The following is a 22,485-nucleotide window of genomic DNA, read 5'->3' as shown; positions in this document are numbered from 1 at the left end:
ACAGAGGTGGACAAAGTCTGGATTAGAGAAATGAACTGAACAAACAGATGCGCTGGTGTTACATGTGAGAATGTATTTTCAAAAGTTAGGAGCAGGCCAACACAAATTTGGTTCCTGCACGCTGGAAATAAAGGAAATAATAATATGTGAATAAACACACACCTGCGAGAGTCTCTAGATTTCAACAAATGGGGCTGCCTTGAAGGTAGAATAACTGTCAAGTTTGGTAAGCACATCCTTTAGGGTCCTAAGTCTCATGAAAGATTCACTTCTACGGTGAAAATTTTTAAGAGTGAGGGTATTTAGACACACCAACAGCTAGGGTGTGCCTGAGAATGACACAAATTTAAAACCAATTAAAGGAAAACTGGGGTACTATACATTTTCCAGGGCTGTGCTGTCCAATGTGGTAGCCACTAGCTGCACATGGCTTTATAAACTTAACTTAGACAAAACTGAAAATCACTTCCTCAGTTCAAGTGCTTAACAGTCACATGTGGCTAAGGTTTCCACCCAGCCAGGCCTTATTCAATAAAAGCCTAGTGAGTGTAACAAAGAGATTGGAGTCTTGAGATAAACACGTCAGCACCTGCAGGACTACTCTGAAAGAAATCCCAAGAAGGGATATCAACCAACTCCAACCCCAGTAGGTCATAAGCAAAAGGATGCTTCCCATGTTAGAAGGCCTCTATTGCAACAGGAGACTCTGAGAGAAACACTGGAATGGTCTCAAACTTACCATGGTCACTGTACCGCCTCTGCTTCTGGCTTGAAGAAACACTTCTCTGCACTTTGTGGTGAGGAGACTGGCCAGTACTGTTGCTGAGGTCACTGCTTGGCCTAACCTTAGCAAGTGAAAGATTGCTGCTAGAACTGGAATCACTAGCATCCAGCTAAGAGAAAATGAGAAAAACAGAGCAAACCACAACACAAGCCCAAATGGTTTATTATGAAACTAAACTTCTCATAACACACAAACCTCTCATAAATAGTTCATTTAGAGAGAAGAATCACAGTGTACAAAAATGACAACTCTACTCAGGCAGAAGTATTTTTCTGACTGCTGGAAAAACACAAACAAGGATAGATATTTATGTTCTTTTTTCTAGGCTTTCTCAAAAAACTTTAAATGCTCTATTTATCTCATCTGATACTTCACGTCATTTTAAAACTATTAACGACTGTAGGTTAACTTTATGAAAGCCAAGTTATTAAAGGTTACTATCTTCAAGTTAAAACAGTAGCTCATACTAGTCACAGGAGTTAGATTAGTTATTTGAAGGTAAATTTTAAAATATTATCAAATGTGATACACACTAAAAAAAAAAAACTAACAAAAGAGTTTACATGAGCTAATAATTTACAAAAAGGATACTGTAGGCCTTTATCTGATTATTCTTACCTCTGAAGATTTTCTCCCCAACAACAAATACGTAGCTGTGATTTCATCGTATTTCATCTTACTAAGAGATTCTTGAATTTCTTCTTGTGAATATCCCATTCCCACCATAATATCTAAAAGAAGGGCATAATACAGTTTATGTGTTTTGTTTCATTAAGAGATCATTATGTTACAGGGTAAAATAATTTCCTTTATTTGACCCAAAAGATCACACATTTTCTAACATATACGGGCAGTTGGCTTATTTTTGAGTTACTGAGTGCTATTACAGGAAACTGCAGATAAGTTCCTAAGTATGACAAAACATATCAGCTGATTCATGTAACATGCTTAAGTTCTCACGATCCCCATTTTAGGCACATACCTATGAATCAAAACAGAAATGTGTCACTTGTACACACACCAGCATGCAGGCACAGAGTCCTTACCTATCCTTTTCTGATCTGAGATGTCCAGTTCTGGTTCAACAAATGGTTTTAGTTCATCTTCCTCATGCCCTGCGTTGATCCACCTGTCCTTCATGATTTGCTGAAAGGTGAACTGTTCATTAGCAGCATAAAATGAAAGATTCTGATAATCACAATATTTAGGGAAATTTATTTTCAACATTTCATCAATTATGGCTCAAAGGATAACTTTTAAAAAATGTCTCAATCTTGCTTAAAAAACCCAGGATAGTATTCAATACATCACACAAACCAAGCAAAGTTCTAAAAATACTTTAAAGACTTTCCAAAGTTGTTCCTTATTTCCACTTATGTGATTACCTCTAGAGTGCCTCGTTTTATTGGATTTAGCACCAGGAAACGTTTGAGAAGGTTTTCACAGTCTGTGGACATGTAGAAAGGGATTCTGTATTTCCCTCTTAATACTCTCTCTCTCAGTTCCTTTGGGGAGGCAGAGAGGAAAGAAAACTAGTGAGTCAACTTCTGGGTTAAAAAAGAACTCAAAAAACCCTACTGAAACAACATTAACGCATGAACTCTGATAATTTTATAAACTCCTTTTAGCTTTCTGGAGAACATGGATGCAGCTGCTTCTTATACCTTTAGGTTCTGTCCATCAAAGGGGAGCGACCCGCTGACTAGAGTGTAAAGAATGACGCCGAGGCTCCACACGTCCACTTCCGGCCCGTCATATTTCTTGCCCTGGAAGAGCTCTGGGGCTGCGTACGGAGGACTGCCACAAAACGTATCCAGTTTACCGCCAACAGTGAATTCATTGCTAAAACCAAAGTCAGCTATTTTAATGTTCATATCAGCATCTAACAATAGATTTTCAGCCTAGAGGGAAAACATCAAGACAAAAATGAAATTTAACCAAAATATAATCAGAACTGTGATAGAATTAGGCATTTCATAAAAGCTTTTCATAATGATGTAAACTTAATATATCCTAATGAATAAGAAAACATTCTTTCTAGAGAAAAAAATAGGAGCTACACCAGAATTCCTAAATTTTTAGCATTAATAACCAATAACATACATGAGGTGTAGTCATCCCTCGGTCTTCTTAGGGGACTGGTTCCAGGGCCTCCATGGATACCATAATCCATCATTATATAAAATGGTATAGTACCGTTGGCCCTCCTTAGCCACAGGTGCAGAACCCAGGGATGGGGGGCATGACTGTGTAGATTAATTCCAGCACTAATTTAAACAGCAAATGCCCATGATCAAAAAAAATCTTTAAAGAGTTTTTCCAGTTAAGAATAAGGGGCTTTGGGGACTTCCTTGATGTTGCAGTGGATAACATTCCACGCTCCCAATGCAGGGGCCCCAGGTTCAATCCCTGGTCAGGGAAGTAGATCCCACATGCATGCCGCAACTAAGAGTTCACATTCCACAACTAAGGAGCTGGCGAGCCACAACTAAGGAGCCCACCTGCCACAACTAAGACCTGGCACAAATAAATAAATAAATATTAAAAAAAAAAAAAGAATTAAGGGTTTTTTTAAAAAATAGATCCTTGCTTTAAGTGGATAGGCACATTTCACAAACACTGCTAAGTAAGCTGTATAATGGCTATTACTGTGGAGAAGAGCACCCTAAACTTCATTCAAGACAGAGATCTCAGTCATTTACACTTGTTTCAACAAACATTTACCACATGGCAATTATATACCAGGTGTTATATTAGTGTCTGGATACACAGACAGATAGGGTCCTGCCCTCAAAAAGTTCACAATTTAAAAAGGCAGAAAAATATGTGGCTACACTCCTGGACCTAAGTGCTGTGACAGAGAAGTGGGGAGTCGTGGGCCCAGCACTGAAAGGTATGGTATGGCTTCTTAGAGGGGGTGAAACTGAAACCATTGCCTGGAGGATTAGCTGATAGTAGTGGGTTTGTTAACAGGAGGTATTTCAAGCATAATAAACAGTCTGAAAACCCAGCAAGTGAAACAGAATATGTTTTGCTTAAGAAACCGAAAGGCACTGTGTGGTAGAGAGATGCAGAGAGAGACGGCTGGGGACGTGGCCATGGCCGAATTACAGAGGGTCAGCCAAGTGACCAGTAGTCAGGAAGTTTGGGTTTTTAACCTAAGGGAAATGGGAAGCCACTGAAAAGTCATTCACACAGGGAAATGACAATCTTATTTGTGTTTTTAAAGGACCATTCTGGTTGCAAGGTAGGAAACAGACATGAAAGAAAGAGGCAACAATGGAAGCAGGGAAGACCAGGCAAGAGGCTAGTGTAGCAATCAGGTATGAGATGCTGGTGGTCTGGACTAGAAAGAGTGGGCTGAAGCGATATTCAGGCAACAGTAGCAAAAGGACCTGGAGTCTGAGTGGACGGCAGAGCAAAGGAGAGAGAAGCACCTGAGGGGCAGTTACCACAATAAGAAATAAAAATTCAAGTTTAGGAAGGAAGAGTTTAGGTGCTGAACTTGCTGAACTTGAGTTGCCTGAGGGATGCTGAGGTGAAGGTGTCCTTTGTCAGCTGGACACTACATCCCAGAAGAGAGCTCTGGCTGCAGGGATGGATCTGGGGGTCATCAGCATACAGGCGGCCACCACAGCTACTGGAGTAGCTGAATGCAGCAAGGGTGGGTAGCAGAAGAAAAGCGAATCGGTAACAGTTAAGTGAGGAGAGTGAAGAAGCGAACACCAAGTTAGACAGTGTTTAGAGAAACACAGCTGTGAAGGCGAAGAGAAAAAAAAGGGTGTATCGGGAAGGGGAACTGGGATGGGGAGGTTTTTTGGTAAAAGAGGGTATAATCTTGAGCATGTTTTTATACATGCTACTAGTGAAACGCCAGCAGAGAGAAGGTGGATGAAGAAAGGAGAGGTGGGAAGAAACAGTAAAGCAGCCCCTGGAGGGACAAAAGGACCCAGCACACAGAGGCAGGGTCAGCAGACGTTTCTGCTGTCCTGTAACAAGGGGAAAATTCTGACAGGTTAAGGGTGGATGCAGGTGCAGCTAAGTTGGAAGGCCTGCTGGGAAAGAGGGAGTTTCTGCCTCCCGTTTCTATTTTCTCTGTGAAACAGGAAACCTTATCCTATGTCAGGGGTGTGGGCAGAGGCGGAGAACCGTGAAGTAGGTCTCAAATACCACTGCTATTAACAGGAGATAATGCTGACGAGAGAAAAAGAATAGAGTGCCAGGCAGCATTGAGGATGCTGTCCAGCGAGAGGGTACATTTCTGGAGACCCCCATCTGTTTGGTGGCAGGATGATTTTTCTCCAGAGACCAACTACGAGCTGCTTTAACTGAAATGTAAAATATATCTTAGGATTTTTTTTTTTAATTTAGTAATACTAATTAGTAATTAGTATTAGTATTACTAAATTTAGTAAATCTAATCTATGTCTCATTTGTGTCATGAGCACCAGGAGACCTGAACACACACAAGGACAGCTTACACTCGTCCTAAGGGCACTGTGACTCACCTTGAGGTCTCTGTGAACGATCCGCTTTTGGTGGCAGTACTGGACTGCAGACACTATCTGGACAGGAGAGATACAAAGTTATTAATCATCACTGGTGCAGACTCATGACTAAGATGAAACCATTTCCCTAACGTTTACACATGCAAAGTACTCAGTGAGCATGCACTTCAATGTGTGTGTGCATCTCTAAATACAACTTTCTCATGCTTTGAACTTTTTAGTTTGAAGAATTGAAAGGTGAGTGCAAGAAGAGCTGCGGTGGGGTGGTTCTTCCTCATCTTTCTGGTTTTAACTAGAAAGTCTTTTCTTGGGCCCTGCCCTTTGACATTCCAGTTATTTCTAAGTGTGGTGCGAGGCCCCAACAAACCTGGCTGCGAGGGGCCCAGGATCAGAAAGAAGGCTCTGGTGCAAGCTCTCCCTGCCCACGTCATCAACTAAAACCACGCCGGTGGTTAAGGACTATCTACGCCGGGTGTTTATCCAGGTTGGTTCTCCTTAGCCAGTCTGCTCCCTACACCACCCTCTTCCTTTTGGCTAATGTAGGTTCAAGGACAGCAAAAGTGACTTCACTTCTCTAAGGACCAGTTTCCTTTCCCTTCAAAGAGAAGAATGAATGCTGGAACATATGTGAACTACAACTATGAAAACAATTAGGTGCTTTATCAATAAGAATCCCTCCTGCTCTCAGCAAATCATATGCTTTCATTTAGCCAACTTTTAATTACCTCTGAGGTTAGTGCTGTTATTATTATTATTATTATTATTCTGGCTGCACCTCGTGGCTTGTGGGATCTTAGTTCCCTGACCAGGGATTGAACCTGGGCCTTTGGCAGTGAAGCAGGGAGTCCGAAACACTGGACCGCCAGGGAATACCCTCATTAGCACTGTTAAGTAACTGCTCCACTGAAATTTCACACTTAGTACCAATTCTTAAGTCTATTTTTCTAATTATAGAAGTTTTATATGCTTATTATAAAAATTTTAGGAAATACAGAAAAGAACATATAAGAATATGCTTTTATAACCATGAGAGATGACATCTCCTGTTATTTTGGCGTATTTGCTTCTGGTCTTTACTTTGGTATTATGTATGCTTATTTAAATACATACGATTACATACGTGTGTGTGTGTATATATATATTACATATATATGTTTATACATGATTACAAAACTGGCGTTATAATGAAAATACTGCTTGTTTCTCCAAATCACTGTTGACTTTTAGTTGTAAGCAACATGCACCTAACTACGCTGAACACAAAACTCAGAGAGGGCCGTTCTACTGGTTGATATTTTGGTTCAGAATAAGCAGCAAGGATACGCTGGGCTGGGGTTAGGGTGGGAACAATACCAAAATCAAGGCTTCACTGAACAGCTTCATAGTTTGTAAAGTAAACATGTAGAAGATGAGACACATTCATAATCAACTAAAGGTACACAAATTCCAATCCCAAAGCATCAGTTTCAGAGCTTCTGTTATAAACTGTGCTGTTCTATTCTGTCAACATGAAAATTGGGAAAGTGAAATAGATTTGTTCCCCCCAAAGTAGCAGGTTTATTGCCCAGGACATGGGTAAAATTTTATCTTATTTCTGCCTGATCCAATCTTCCCTGCTCCCCCATCACCCCTGGCCCCCATATTGAGATTTCTCTCATAGGTTATTTTCAACTTCTGCTTTTGAACCAGATTTGACAATTTCCTACCTTTTCTAAAAAAGAACTTCTCTTCTTTTACCTCCAAACAGCTCAAAGCTAACCTAATGCCACAATAACCTGAAAGTACTCGACTTTCAATTATTGCTTTTTTGCATTCCGCTTTTAAGGTAAAAAGTTATTTCTAAAGAAGGCTGAGAAACTAGATGTTACCCAAGTTAAAATAAGAATGCAAGCCTCATTCCCTTACAGTCACACATGAAAGAACAGAGCAGCAACACTACCAACCCACCAAGAGCTGAGGAAAGAAGACAGAGCCAGGAGTCTATTCTCTTTCTTTGAAAAGATTAAGTGCTCAGCCAAAAAATTAAAATAGCATAAACAATAACCAGGATGAGAGCGGAGAAGGAAGTGGGAAGAGGAAAACCATCTGCTGATGAATATGGAAAGAAGGGCCTATTTTTGACAGAAAACAGATCAAGCATAGTGTACTCTGCGTGTGGCATACCTTTCTCTTTGTTATAAATAGGTAAAATTTGACTTCGTCAAAGTCATGATGACTTACAAACTTTTGGAAAGCATGGCAATTAGAAACAGAGAAAAGTGGAAGCACCAATATGCCTGATCATTCCGGGTTTAGTAAAGTGGACTTAAGGAAATCCAACGGCAAGGAGAAAAGATTACAGTAACTGTAAGCACTGTAAATCAAGTCATTAACTGTAAAAGTACAGAAACTATCTTTCCTGGACCAACCAAAAGGTTCCTCAAATAAATGCTTCAGAATTTCTGCAGGAAATTAAGATAAGAAGCTGTGTGATACATGTCCAAGTCCCCCTGACAAGTCAGGGAGACACCCCCCCCCGCCCCTGGGTGGGTGGAGATGGAAGAAGAGAGGAGCCACAGGTCTAAGCACTAAACTGTTTCCCTGGAGAAGGTGCAGGCTCCAACCTGCTGCTGTTGGCCTGCACAAGCCTTCTCCTCACAGTCAATCATATTCGCAAAAATAGTTGCAAGTCAGATAGAGTCACCTGAGTTGGAAGGAATTTCAGTTTTATGAGGCAAAAAAAACTCTTGACTTTTAGGTGGCCAATTTATAAAAATTAAGAGTACAGTTATGGGAAGGGCCAAACAGACTTGTTTTGTAATAAAGAGAAATTTGAACTTCCTCCCACAGACCACAGAATAAAATGATAGCAGAACTGGAAAGGATTTCAGAATTAATCAAGTATAACTTCCTCTTTTCATAGCTAGAAAAACTAGGATTTAACAGAGAAGTTAAATGATGGTCAAAGTCAATTTCAACTTTGATATTTAGCAGGTTTTAATTCAAAGTACTATTAGTACTTCTTAAGCTTTTAAATTAAATTAAATTTAAGCAACAGCAAAAGTTAAGCAACTTATTTATAAGTCCTTACCTGTAAACGCTAGACTAAGCAAATCAAAAGAGGCGACTATTAAGAGAAACCTTGAAAATCAGTTAAACTTGCCTTTCTAAATATTGTGAAACCCTTAAAGATTCCTATCTATACTTCTACCTTAACAACCTTATATATGAATAAAACAAAAATTTAAAGGCTCTGATTTATATTTAAAATCAGATACAGCCTTAAAAAATTTAAAGGCTATACTGCCATTTAAATATAGAACTTAAAACTATGGGAGGACAGAGTGAATTTAAAAGTAATAAAGTACCTGCTCCTTCCTTTCATCTAAATCAGGGATGGGCAAATTATGGCCCGGAGGCTCAATCTGGCCCACCACTTGTTTTTGCAAAAAAAGGATCGCTGGAACACAATCATGTGAGTGTATTCATTCAGATACTGTCCGAGCTGCTTCTATGATACAACAGCAGACTTAAATAGTTGCAACAGACTACATGGCCTACAAAGCCTAAAATATTGACTATCTGGCACTTTACAGAAAGAGTTTGCTGATTCCTAGTCTAAGTAAGACCACATCATAACGATTAAGAATTTTAGTTTTGGAGTCAGAGGACCCGGCTCTGAATCAATGGCAGGTCTGCTACTTGCCAGGCATCAAATTTTGGGTCAAATTATTTAATCTTCTTGTGCCTCAGTTTCCTTATCTTAAGCAAATGGGCATAATACTCTTTACTCACAAGGCTGCTGCAAGATTTACATTAATGCAGGTAAAGCGCTTGTCCCAGTATTTAGCAGGTAATGATCAATCAATAAACAGTAAACATTATTACAGTTACCTTTATGCTTAAAACCTATTTATTAAAATAAGTGTCTCTTTAAGGCAATGGGGTAAAGACAAAATTCAAGAAGGTAAGCCACTAATTCACAGGTTAAGTTCTGTTTGGTTTTGGCTTTATGTAAGACAAAACTAATCACGAATTTTGGGATTGCGACACTTCTTGCTAAAAACTTGGAAATTGTTTTAATGAATGCAATCACTAGTGTCTGAATGGCTCTAGTTTTTTAAGGCTCAACTGTCAAAAAACTAAGGTTAAGAGTGGAACTAAAGTTCCAATTACAAAGCTAGAAATAGAACCCATGGCTGCCTCTAGCACAGACCCTCAGGCATGAAAGCACTTAATTTTTGTCATGTTTAACTGAATGGCCAACCCCTGCTCCATCCAGTGGGCCTTATGACATTTACAGAGGCAAACACTTGTCTGCTTCAGGATTTAAGGGAGAAAATGTTATTAGATCAATAAACTGAGGTGCAGCAATCCATACCTGTCTAAATTTAGCCCTTGCTTCTTTTTCCTTCATTCTTCCATGTGCAACCAAATAGTCAAACACTTCACCTATAAATGAGAGAAATAAAAGTAAGCAGAAATCCTACTTCTGAGCATTAACTTTCCCATAAACTGAAAATGTTTCACTTATAGCAATGCTCTAATTTTAATTTAAAATATAGGTATGAAAATAAACAGAAATATGTGGAATTTGAACTAACTTAGCCTTAATCATAAGCAAAGTTTATTGATAAAATCTTTTAAGCTGAAAGAAAAACCTTAACATTAAATTCTCATATGTTTAAATTATACAACTTTTATTTTAAAGGTTATGTTTCTAGTATGCTTTAATAAACTTGGCAACTGAAAACTGTGTTAAAAGAAGATGTCTTTACTATAGAATTATAACAAAAAAGCATTTCTTGAATATATTCATTCAACAAATAATTACTGAGTGTCTATATAACTGCTGAGAACTGTTCTAGGCTCTGGGGAAATACAGCAGTGAATAAAGCAAAGTCCTTTTCCTCATGGAGTTTACATTCTGGGAGGGGGTAGACAGAAAATAAACAAATGAATATACAGTGTATCAGATGATAAAAAGTACTGTGGAGAAAAATCGGGGGAAAGAAACAGGAAGTGTGTTTGTGTGTGTAAGCACTATGCTGACTACTGTGAGGGAATGATACTGTAGTTATCTGGGACAAAGATTCTGGACAGAGACAAGAGCAAGGAGGCCACAAGGCTGGAGAAGCATGAACAAGGGAAAGGGGAGGTAGTGAATGAGCAAAGAGATGGTAGGAGACGTGAGATCAAGAAGAGTGCTGTGGGCATTGCTCTAAGTGAAAGGAGAAGCAAAGGAGAACATGAAATGACTTTCTTAAAAGGATCACTCTGGCTGCTAGAGGGAGAAGAGGGTTAGGGCTGAGGAAGGGACCGGGAGACCAGCTGGGAAGAGTGCAATAATCAGGACAAGAATGAGGGTGGCTGGGCCTACAGTGGGAAACAGCAGTGGTGGTGACAAGTGAGGAGATTCAGGACATAGTGCAAAGCCAACAGAACTCGCTGGCACACATCTAGGTGGTAGCTTACACAGCATTAATTCTTCAGGGTAGAGAAGTGACCCTTCAAGGAATGTTTCAGTACTGCCAACTGCTTATCAATATGGAATAAACACCTCTAAAATCACCAAAAAGAGTACTAATTTAGCAAATTGGATACAAAATGTGTTTGGGAAAGAATCACATCTACTTCAAACAAAGAATATTTCCATTAGCTTAGCAACGAGTCAACTAAAATACTGTGATACTTAATTTTGAGGAAAAGGTTACTCTGAACTGTACATTAATAACGGACTTTTAAACTTTTAGCTCTAACTCTAAATAAATTTTAAAATAATAAATGTGTATAAATATGTTCAAGTTATCACTGACTGCACAATGATCCTTTAAAAGGAACTGTTATTGTTAATTTACACTATACAATTCATTTAATCATGATGAATTATAAAATTAAATGTTAGCTCTGTAAAATGTCAGCATTTTCTATGAGAACGACCTTTCTATTTGCAGAATAATGTATTAGGTCAAAACAAGTGGTTAAAAAGTGAAAACAAAGATGTGTGCATATCATATGGAGCCAGTTTTGACTTTTTTTAAAAAAATTAATGGATTAAGCCAGTATTTGTAGAGTCACACAGATAAAGCCCAAGTCCGTCAATATAATTTAAAAATATTTTAAAATTCAAATGCAATATAAACCTGTTAAAAGATTTTGGAACCATAAAGTTACAATCACTAAATTATAAACCAGGAATACAACCCAGATCTCTTTTTTTCCCCTTATTAAAAATGCATTAGCACTCAGATTAAGCAGCTAAATTGAAAACCTCTAAAAGTTACTATTTATTAGGAGAAAAAAATTGCAAACAGTAGCTCTCCCTGCCCAGGTTAGGGCCCATGTGGTTGATGAAATGACACTGGACAGGAAAGTTCAGAAAGCCCTTGGTTTTAGTTCAGGTCCTGCCACTACAACCAGTGATGAAACTGCTGGCACAGAACAACCTTTCAGAGCTTTAGGTTCATCTATAAAAACTAGGCAGTTGCCCTGGATGACTTCTAAGATTCCTTCCAAATCTAAAATTCTATGATTGCACCAATTTGAAAAATACGAGGCTGGGGAGGAGTAGGTAGCCAATTTAATGAAACTTTTGCTGTTCAAAATGGCAAACTATCAACAATAAAACAGCTGCCCTGGAGATAAGACAGTGCTTTGCTGAGCTGATTAAAGCAAATGGCCCAAGCCAAAAACCCACCACCGATTAGCGCTGTTACAATGTTGAGCAGTGGCACTGAACCCTCAAAGGAGGGCTGTGCTACCATGTTCACTGGGAAGCTCGGAGACATAACTTATGAGAGGTCACAGTGCCAATGAGGGGCACTGGCTGGACAGACTCCATGTCTGTCTTTTCCAGAGCCCATCCTCTTTCTGGATGGACACTTCTCAGATGTTTTTGACTTCTCCTATACAGAGCAATCTCTATGACCCTGGTACCTAAAATAGATGGGAACAGAAAGCCATGACTGACTGACCAATCAGGAGAGGCAATGTGGTGTTGGAAGGCTGGGGCTCCAGGCCTGGCAATATGACCACAGTGAGATTTCCCAGCCTCCATTTCCTCAAGGGTAAAGCCCATCACTCACTGCCTGGCCACATCACAGAGTCATCATGAAAGTCAAAGAAGATTAGGAAGAGAAAAAAGCACTTGTACACTGTACTGGCTACACAAATGAAAAGAATATGAACCGTAAGATGAGTAGAAAGCATTAGAACTCCATATAGATTTATGGTTCTACAATAAACCTTCAGCTCTTTCTACTACTCCTCAATTGTGAATCCCAACTAAATTCTCAAACCACATTTAAAATACGAAGCACACAACTAATAATGAATTAGGAATATGAAAAAGTGGTGCTGGCGTGTGCCTGCTCTGCCCACAACAGGTTTACAATCTTTTATTTAATGGTTAACTCACCACAGTGAGGCTCTGATTCAGCTTTCTGTCTCCAGGTTTTGCTTCCTGGATCAAAATGCTAATAAAGTAAAACTCTTGCTATAATCAAAACAATTTAATCTATATTGTAGAGTTAAACAGAGTATGTCTCCAGTAGTTTATAATTTCGTTAATTCAGTTGAATTCTTATTTGCTGAGTATCTGCTATGTGCCAGGCACTGTGCTGGAGGGAGGGAACACACAAAGACAAACAAGAACATTTCTGCCTTTCACAACGAAAACTCACATGTGGTCCAAACACTACAAGCAGCGCCCAACTATAACCCTGAAATAAGAATCTTTGTAAAAGATAACAGTTACATACATTCATTTCATAAAAATGCCTACATTTATACAACCTTACAGGCAAGTAATTACCAGTCCTTAATCTTTGTTTTAAGGAAATCTAACCATATACACTGCGACCACCATTTCTGGCCTTGGGAAATGACGGACACCTATGACATAAAAATCTGATAAAGACATCTATCCAACAACGCGGCACACATTTATTTCAAATACACTATATTTTGAATATTTTATACATAAAATATACAGTGGAATATTATTCAACCTTAATAAGGAAGGAAATTCTGACACATGCTACAACATGGATGAACCTTAAGGACATTATGCTAAGTGAAACAGGAAGTCACAAAAGGACAAATATTGTATGATCCCACTCATATGAGGTCCCTAGAGTAGTCAAATGCATACAGACAGAAAGCAGAATGGTGGTTGCCAGGGGCTGGGGGGAGGGCGGATGGGGAGTTATTGTTTAAGGGGGACAGAGTTCCATTTTGGGAAAATGAAAAGGTTCTGGAGATGGATGATGACAATGGTTAACAATGTGAATATACTTAATGCCACAAACGGTACATGTAAAATGGTTAAAACGGTAAATTGTATGTTATACCACAATAAAAAAATTCAAGTATTTGCAAATTATCAATTAATGATGCTAATAAACATTTAATAGTAACCCACAGAACTGCTAGGAATTAGCTTTTCTGATTCTCATTCTAGTATATGATGATTCTGAATGTTAAATGAAACTTTAACAATTATCCACGTGAGCAGTGTAGTTGTGTATTCTTCTATAAGGGAAGAAAGAAAGAAAAACAATTTACAAATTTCTTACCTCCACTTGCATACTCCATGATTAGGTAGAGTGTTTTGTCAGTTTCAATGACTTCGAATAACTTCACTAGGGAGGGGGAGAAGATACAGGAGAAAAAGAAACAAATGTCCGTATGCACATACTATGTACACATAAACTGTAACTACAAACAGTAACTTTTCCCCTTAAGGATAGCTTTTTTTAATAGCTGGCCCTCTAAAAAATGGTTTTAGGCAACTTTTTAATATATTACAACAGCAGAAAAGATTTCATAAAAACATGGAATTCCATAAAAATAAACAATTTCTGGGTGCTCAAAAGGTGTAACTTCAGGATGCATCAGCAGTCTAGTGACGTGTATCTGCTCTCATTTCACCCTCCTCTATTATGTCTGTATCTATTCTACTCCTACAAATGCAAGTCCATCCACTTGTCATTATGGCTTTAAGGATACTTGGGAAACATCACAATTCTCAGAGAACAAGGTTTCTTTGTTTCTTTTCTTTTTTAAGATGGATGGATGGATGGATGGATGGATGGATGGATGGATGGATGGATGGATGGATGGATGGATTTATTTTTGGTGGCACCATGTAGCATGTGGGATCTTAGCTCCCCGACCAGGGATCCAACATGGGCCCCTGGCAGTGAGAGCTCGGAGTCCTAACTACCAGGCTGCCAGGGAATTCCTAAGGTTCCTTTGTTTCTATTCTAAAGTCAGAGATGGCAAAGTAGAAGGTTATATTATAAATAATTGAAAAGAACTTTTTAAAAAGAACTATTTTCAAAGGGTCAGTGTGACTGCTACAGCAGTCTCTTGTTACAGACAGCACTAATATTTCTACTACTGCTAATTCATAAAACCATAACTAATCAATCAGAAATATATAATTTTTAAATGAAACTAAAGTTAATTTCTAAAGCTATCAAATCACTATCTCCTGTACCTATTTTGGTAATACATATTTTACAATTAAATTTAGCAAAAAAGTGAGCGGTGAGGGAGAATGTTAGTTTCTTATATTGTGGGTTATTTTCTGATACTTTAATACAGAGTATTAGACCAAATAAAGTAGATTACATAGTATTTGATGTGTTTGTCAAACTGGTGATTAAAACTATCATATCATTTCTAAGGTGATATATGTTCAGGCTGTTAAAAAGTTATTTACAGAAATTTAAGGCATATATGCCAGTAAACCATCAACATATAAATAAAACTTTTCTAAAATTCCAATGCAGGGGGCGGGGGTTCGATCCCTGGTCAGGGAACTAAGATCCCACAAGCCACATGGTGTGGCCAAATAAATAAATAAATAAAATAAAACAAAATAAAATTCCAATGCAAATATTAGCTCCAATGGGAATTCAAATTTTTAGAAATTTTTATTTTCAAAGATATGTCATTTAGTAGTTAGTATAGAGAACTGTAATCAGGGTACAACTTAAGTAATTAAAAAAATAATAATAAATAGCTTTAAGATAGCTAGCTCTTGGCAGAGTTGAAATCCAGAGCTGGCTAGCAAACCCCAAAGGGCTGAATTAAAATATGAAGGTTTTCTTCCCACTATTATATTACTTGTTATTTTTCTTTTCACCAAACACATCATATTTCATTGATTCAAAGATGTAAATTTTTTCATATTTTAACTAACATCACTGATAAGGGGATAATTGCTTGGTAGCATTTTCTTAGTAGTACCTAACGCAATAATGGCTTTTAAGTGATGGTGGCTCAGATTAGATGAAATAGTGTATAAGTTTTTTCCCTCCTGTGGTTCCATTTTATTCTTCTATCCTTGTGCCTCAAGAAGTCTTAAGAAGATATCCTTAACATCAAATGTATCACACTCCCACCTCCCAGAACTGATTTTGATAGTAAGCTGACACAACTGGTTGTCTTACAAGCTATTTCACTCTTGAAATATTTTTAGATTGTAGGAACTATCACTGTATAAAAAAGCAGTTATTTTAAAAGATCTCCATTATGTATAGTATCAAAAGTTTTCACTGGGATGCATGTACAACAGGGTCAGCTTTCATCTTGTTCCTACAATTATGATGAGGGCAGGACCATGAACCTTCCTCATCTTTAAACCCACCCTCACTGCACATAGCACAGAGCTATGTGTCCAGAGGACACATAAGACACATTTGTGCTGTATAAAACAATTCATATCAAAATTCCATTAGATAGCAAGTATCCTATATCTTTTTTTTTGGCGGTGCTGCGTGGCATGCGGGATCTTAGTTTTCCAACCAGGGATCGAATCTTTGCCCCCTGCAGTGGAAACACAGAGTCCTAACCACTGGACTGACAGGGAAGTCCCTATATCTTTTAAAATATGATTCAATGTACCAGTATTTTCTTAGGAACACAGAGCCAAAAAGTTTTACACCTTTGACAATCTTAACTCTAAGTTACTATAATTACCCCTTTATCTATAAATTAAGTACAATTATGACATTGTCTAATATATTCAAAATTAAAAAATTATAATCTGATTACAGATGTTTCTACTGAATTACAGGTTTAAATTTGAATGTTTAATACCTAATCTTTTAACCTATCTTCAGTAATTTCAAGAAGTTAACAGACATGATCAACAATGTATATACACATATATATTCTAAAAGTGTACCTGGGCTGGGAGAAGGGAAGAAATCTCCTGTCACTCCTGGAATATATGTTTAGCTTTACGACATACTTTCAAGAATGCATTTAGACCCAAAAGTATTTAAGAAAGCAGAAAATACCTATGTTTGGATGATTTAAAATCTTCATTATTCTTACTTCTCTGAAGAGCTAAAAAACAAACACACACACAATTCCCCCAACACAGGTTATTAAACATTATATGCCATGGTTGCAATATAAATTTAAATTTTCTCTTAGATAACTGATTCACTGATAATGTTTAGTAGTCCACATCTAAGACATGGAAATCCGGAGTAATTATGAAGTAGTTTTGTTACCTAATACTAAATGCTTTACTTTTAATCTTTTGAAAAAAGCAGAGGTCCCAGAGGAGGATATTTTGCTATTGGGAATTATACTTCAAATTGTATTTTGCTATCTTGAACACAGAAATCAGATTTAAGCAGGAATAGTTTGTGATCAGACTTAGTCTGATTCAACATCTACCTCGGGATTCTCATCCTGCAAATCAAAACTTGTATAGCCCCAATGAACTGCATCATGAGTGTATTAGATTGATAATTTCAAGAAATTCTATGAGAAGATTTTGAATAAAATCACTTTGAGCTGCCTAGCCATCACACAGCATAAGGGGAAATATTAAATTGTTGTACAAACACATGCTTTGAGTTCAGAGGCGGGTCACTGCATTATGGCCTGGATTAACATGAGATCTCAGAAAATAACAGAATTTTAGAGGCCATCTTATGCAACCCTCCTGCAAACAAGTGGAAACCAGAAAAAAAGAGGAAAAGACCTTCCAAGGGCCTGCTGTCTTTCCGTGGGGAAAAGATACTAGTCTTTCCCAGACTAGTCTCCCAGCAACCAGTATACCACAGCCTACAGGAGGCAAGGCTGGAAAGTGGTTTGGGAAATGAGGAGCAGATGACTATGAGAAAAGGAACTTGGGGCTCTCCCTGCACTTGTCCTTGCATACCAGGTCTAACCTAGAACTTAATCAGCAGCTAACAGCTGAAAGGCACTTGAGGCATGGTATCTGACCTACAAACTACTCAGCTTAAAAACATGGAATCAAGATGAAGAGCCTTCCTGTCTAGAATACTGGATCATCCCTAAAGGCACGAGCACTTTTATCTCCAACACAAAGACTTCCTATTGCTGTTGTGATCATTCCCATATTTTCTATTCTGAGATGAGAAGACAGCCTCCCTGACAACCATTCAGGCTTGAGTTCTTTCTTAATTTCCCTCTGACAAACTAACACAGGAATCCAGTATTCAAATCCATTATAGTTTAACTTGCAGCTATAATTCGAACCTCCCAGTTATTTTTACAACTGCTAAATTAGAAGAGCGCCCAGTTGGATATCATACTAACACAGCTTAGGACACTGCATTTAGAATGAAACCCTGACCATGGCCATGGCAGCCTCTGCTTACCCCTCCAACCTCAGCTCCAGCCACCCTGATTTCTCTCAGATATTAGAACACACTAAGCTCTTTCCTTCCTTAGAGTCTTTCTTCCTTTTTGTCCTTCAAGCTTTCAGGCACATTCTCTAAAAATCTTATCCAAGTAGGTCTCCTTTGTTTTACATCATAGCAATCTGTTCACTTCTGTTCTAGAATGTCTTTCAAGCTGTGATAATACATTTTTGTTTACTGGCTCCTCATCTACTGCGAGCACGTCTGTCTCCCTTCACTGCTGTATCCTTGAAACCAAGCCTGGCACACAACAGGAACTCATTTGTTTGATAAATGCCTGCAAGAAAGTACTAACTACCAAGAAGTGTGGTTTGAGCCAGCCTCCTTAGCATTCTAAAGACCATACTGCTTTTAAATCCTGAGTAGCAGAATGCCTATTACAGGGCTATCATAGTTCTGCTGGCAAGAGAGGGCAAATGAAAACAATTGTTTTTTAAATCCCTACTAGCAGTGCAGCACTAAAACATCAGAACTAAAGTAATTAGAACCAAAGAGCAGGAAAAAGATGGAATACCCATACAGGGATTCAAAGGAGGGAGAGCTCACTTCTGTCTGGAGTAGTGGGCACCATGGAGGTAACTGGAGTTATGCAGCTGAAATGGGCTGGCTATGCGTGCACCATACATGTGAGCAAAGACAGGGAGGTGCAACCAATTATGACTATAGGTGGGTTTCCAAGTGTGGACTTCAGGCCACCGCCATCAGAATCATTAGGGTGTCTGTGCAAACGGTAGGTTCCTAGGCCCTACCTATCACTAGATCTGAAATGGGTCTTGAGAACCTTACCTTTCAACCAGCACCCTAGGTGTAGTGGTTTTAAAGTAAGTCCACAAATTCTTTGACAATCCTCCCCTCAAAAGGTAGAACTAAATATTCCTCACTAACCCTCACTTTGAGTGTGGGCTGCACTTAGGGACTTGCTTCTAATGAAAAGAGTAAGGCAGAAGCGATGGTGAGGGGGCTTCAGAGACTGACTAGGTTGTGAAAAGCAATGGGACTCCCTCCGTGCTCTCACAGATCACTTACTTGCACGTCGGGAGGACGTTAAGCACCTCAATGTGGCCCAGATGGCAAGGAAATGAGGACTCATATGCACAGCTGGTGAGGAACTGCAGGCCCTACACAAGAGCCAGGTGAGAGGGCCTTTCGGAAGTGGACACACCAGCCCCAACCAAATCTTTGGATGCCTGCAGCTGTGGCTCTTACCCAAACTCTCTTGAGAGTATCTGAGCCAGAATCATCCAACTAAGTCACTCCCAAACACATGACTCACAGAAACTGTGAGATAACACATGGTTCTAAGTTGCAAAGTTTTGGAGTAATTTTTAGAGACTAGTAGTACATCATTACAGTTAACATATCAAAGTTTGAAAACCCCTGAATTACATACAGCAGAGGTCACACCAAGAGATGCACTGTGAAAACACTGAGGAAAGATGAGTGGGACCAGAGAGAGGGATGAATAGTACAAGCTTATTTCTGTAGGCAGAAAAATAACCAAAGTCCCTACTAAGATAGTGTCAGGATATTACCAAAACAACTTTACATATTTACCTCTATCAGAATCATATATGAGGTAGCAATGAGTTAATAAGCTCTATACCAAGTTAATCAAAGGGGGCGGGGAGAGGAAACAAGAAGCTAATAGTTATCAAGTGTCACCTATGTCTGAAGCTCAGCACTAGATGCTTCACGTGTATGATCCTATCTAGCTTGATTTTCACAACTATGTCAGGTGACTAAGATCATCTCCAATGTGCAGGAAAGGAGGACTGAGAAAGTTAAGAAACTTGTCCAAGTTTTCCCAGCTAACACACGCCGGAGCCCAGTCTGAGTTGTCTGACTCCCGAGTCCACACTCATCTCATGATTCCAAGCAGTCACTTTTGAAATGTACAAGTAAAACAACTGATAGATTACAAGCTGGCAAAACAGAAAGCTCAAGAGCAATAGGTGGGTACTGGCACAGAATTTTTTAACAAGTTGACAATTTGCATATGTGATTAAAATGCCAGAGATTTCATTTATTTGTATCAACGTGAACCTGATGGCTGAAGATAAATTTGGATAGAAATAATTTATTGAAAACATGAACTTTAAGGAAAGTCCTTACTAGAATTGTACAAAATATTTTTTTAAAGTTTTGCTACTATAAAGGGACATTTACATAAGAAGTTCACCTATTTCTCCTATTTTATTCTCTACATTTCCTTTCAATCTTATGCAGATGCTAGTTGTAAAAAATAAAATGAAATAACACAGCAATGTGTAAAGTGAAAGAATTCTCTCCTCATCGAATAATTCCCATCCTCTACACATCTTCCCATTTGTATGTCCTTTAAGAACTGGTAGATTGGAGGAGAACAAACATCTCTGAAGGTAAAGACTTGGATCCTGGTGACGAGAATACTGAGGACAAAAAGCCTACAGTACCACAGAGTAAAGAAATTTCCCCAAAGGCAGGACTGAGAATGTACAGGAATTATCCTTGGGAAAAAACAATTTTACCAATCGATATAAAAATAAAATGAGCATATAAGAGACAGCATAGGGTGCAGTGAGATGTCATGGTCATCAGACTGTGATCTGAATCATCATCATGAAGTGTTCAGACTCACTTCTCTAGATATGAGACAGAATTAACAGGCCAAAGGTTGAGAGCCTGTGCTTTTCATGGCAGCTGAGTGACAGGCTGGAGGACAACTTACGTGTTAGAAACAATGGACAGGAACATAATCGCCAAACTCTTCTTCACTAGGAAAGAGCTGTACTGGAAATCCAAGATTGAGTAATTATTAGCCTTGCGTGAAGAGAAGGAGATACAGGTAAGAAATATTCGGGGGGTAAGGGAGATGGAGGAAGAGTTGAAGCTGACACCCAAGTTTGTGAATTTGAGTGCCAGTCTGAGACAGAGAAGACTCAAGCTGCAGCAAGGAAGGGTCACAGGCTGAGTCTGGTTTTGGACATGCCATGTGAAGAGCAGTTAAGTGAGGACAGTGAAAGCATAGCTTGGTACTTGCTACCTGGGTCTGAAGCTCAGGAAAGAAATCTCGGCTAGAGATATATTCTGTAGAATTATCAGCATAGGGATAGTATTCTGGGAAGGAAACGACACCGCCTAACTACAAAATGAGAAGATAGAATCACCAACAAGCAAGCATTTCTGAAAGAAAAGAGCTGGGGCCCACAGTGCAGACTCAGAGAAGGCAGCTAGAGGGACAGGGTGAAATCCAGACACTGGAACCTGATGGCTACCACACACCTGAAGTGGGGTCACAAACCTCCATTTACAACCAGCTTCCCAGACCCTGGACCATCTCTGGGGCACTTAATGAAGGAAAGAGAGAAAGATGATGTACCAGCTATTCCTCATTATGCCCCTTTGTCTCACCACACTGATCACAGCACCTCTGCTAACAAAAGAACAAATCAAAGACCCTTTCAGACAAAACAGAGGGAGAGAGTCTGGCAAAAGCCCACAGAGTTCATGGAGAATGAATTGTGAAGAAAATGCACTGGTGTGAAAAAATATATATATAAATGTCTTTGCTTCTCTATAAACAGAGTATCTCTGGAAGGACAAATAGAAACTGATGCCACTGGTTGTCCCAGGGCAGGGACCTCGATGGATGGAAGTCAAGGGGTAGATGAAGACTGTCTTCTATACTTTTATCTGTCCTTTGAACTCTGAATCACAACTGTATTATCCATCTCCTCTCCCCCAATTAATTTGAATTTTAAGAAAAAGGTTGAGAATGAACAAAGAAAAGTGTTTTTTGACAAACGGGGAATTCCTAAAAAAGAAAAGGTAGCTGAAAATTGCTGTATTCTGAGGACTGTTAACAAGAAGAGAGTTTACTCTTCCTTTTCATTGTGTGGCCCAAGACTGCCAGTGGGTGAAAGGCAAGCAAATCTTCCAGGGAATATATTTTATTTTTTAAATTAATTTGTTTTGGCTGCGTTGGGTCTTTGTTGCTATGCGTGGGCTTTCTCTAGTTGTGGTGAGCGGGGGCTACTCCCTGTGGTGGCTTCTCCTGTTGCGGAGAACCACCTCTAGGTGCCTGGGCTTCAGTAGTTGTGGCACATGGGCTCTAGAGCACAGGCTCAGTAGTTGTGGCGCATGGGCTTAGTTGCTCCTTGGCATGTGGGATCTTCCCGGACCAGGGATCAAACCCATGTCCCCTGCATTGGCAGGTGGATTCTTAACCACTACACCACCAGGGAAGTCCAGGAATATCTTTAAAGTCCAGCAAATATGAGAGCCGGCACAGTAAGGCAAAACTTGAGCTTAAAGAGGGTTTAATTACTCTCAGAACCACCCTAACATTAAAATAAACAACAGAATAGGAAAGTGAACAAATGATAGAGAAGATAATTAAGAGCATTATTAAAGAGCATTTGTCTAACAATAGGCAAAAGCAGTGACATATCTCCTACCCAGGAAGAGCTGTCTATAGATGGGGGAATATTTATGTGTGGATGTACTGCAGTGTAATTAATCAGAATTTTACTGATATCAT

The 22,485-nt window shown here is 39.0% G+C and overlaps 1 protein-coding gene across 10 annotated transcripts in view; it reads right to left on the bottom strand.

The window, feature by feature from the left end:
• Window positions 1-22,485, bottom strand: part of MARK3 (microtubule affinity regulating kinase 3) — a 103,517-nt gene that overhangs the window by 23,873 nt on the left and 57,159 nt on the right. For 5 of the 10 annotated variants that reach the window (XM_057730584.1, XM_057730586.1, XM_057730585.1 and 2 more), the window contains exons 4-12: window positions 16,584-16,632; window positions 13,848-13,913; window positions 9,653-9,723; window positions 5,293-5,349; window positions 2,449-2,685; window positions 2,170-2,289; window positions 1,831-1,930; window positions 1,403-1,515; window positions 740-893 (exon numbers count right to left, since the gene is read on the bottom strand). In XM_057730584.1, coding sequence (XP_057586567.1) covers window positions 740-893; window positions 1,403-1,515; window positions 1,831-1,930; window positions 2,170-2,289; window positions 2,449-2,685; window positions 5,293-5,349; window positions 9,653-9,723; window positions 13,848-13,913; window positions 16,584-16,632 — 967 coding nt within the window. Of the gene's footprint in view, window positions 1-739; window positions 894-1,402; window positions 1,516-1,830; window positions 1,931-2,169; window positions 2,290-2,448; window positions 2,686-5,292; window positions 5,350-9,652; window positions 9,724-13,847; window positions 13,914-16,468; window positions 16,490-16,583; window positions 16,633-22,485 lie in introns of those variants that run through there. The other 5 variants (XM_057730587.1, XM_057730589.1, XM_057730590.1 and 2 more) reach the window with 3 other exon arrangements.

Source organism: Hippopotamus amphibius, chromosome 4 (genome assembly GCF_030028045.1).
Source record: "Hippopotamus amphibius kiboko isolate mHipAmp2 chromosome 4, mHipAmp2.hap2, whole genome shotgun sequence".
NCBI classification, from domain to species: Eukaryota; Metazoa; Chordata; class Mammalia; order Artiodactyla; family Hippopotamidae; genus Hippopotamus; species Hippopotamus amphibius.
The sequence above is the reverse complement of the archived record's forward strand: the minus strand, read 5'-3'. Positions and strand labels throughout refer to the sequence as shown.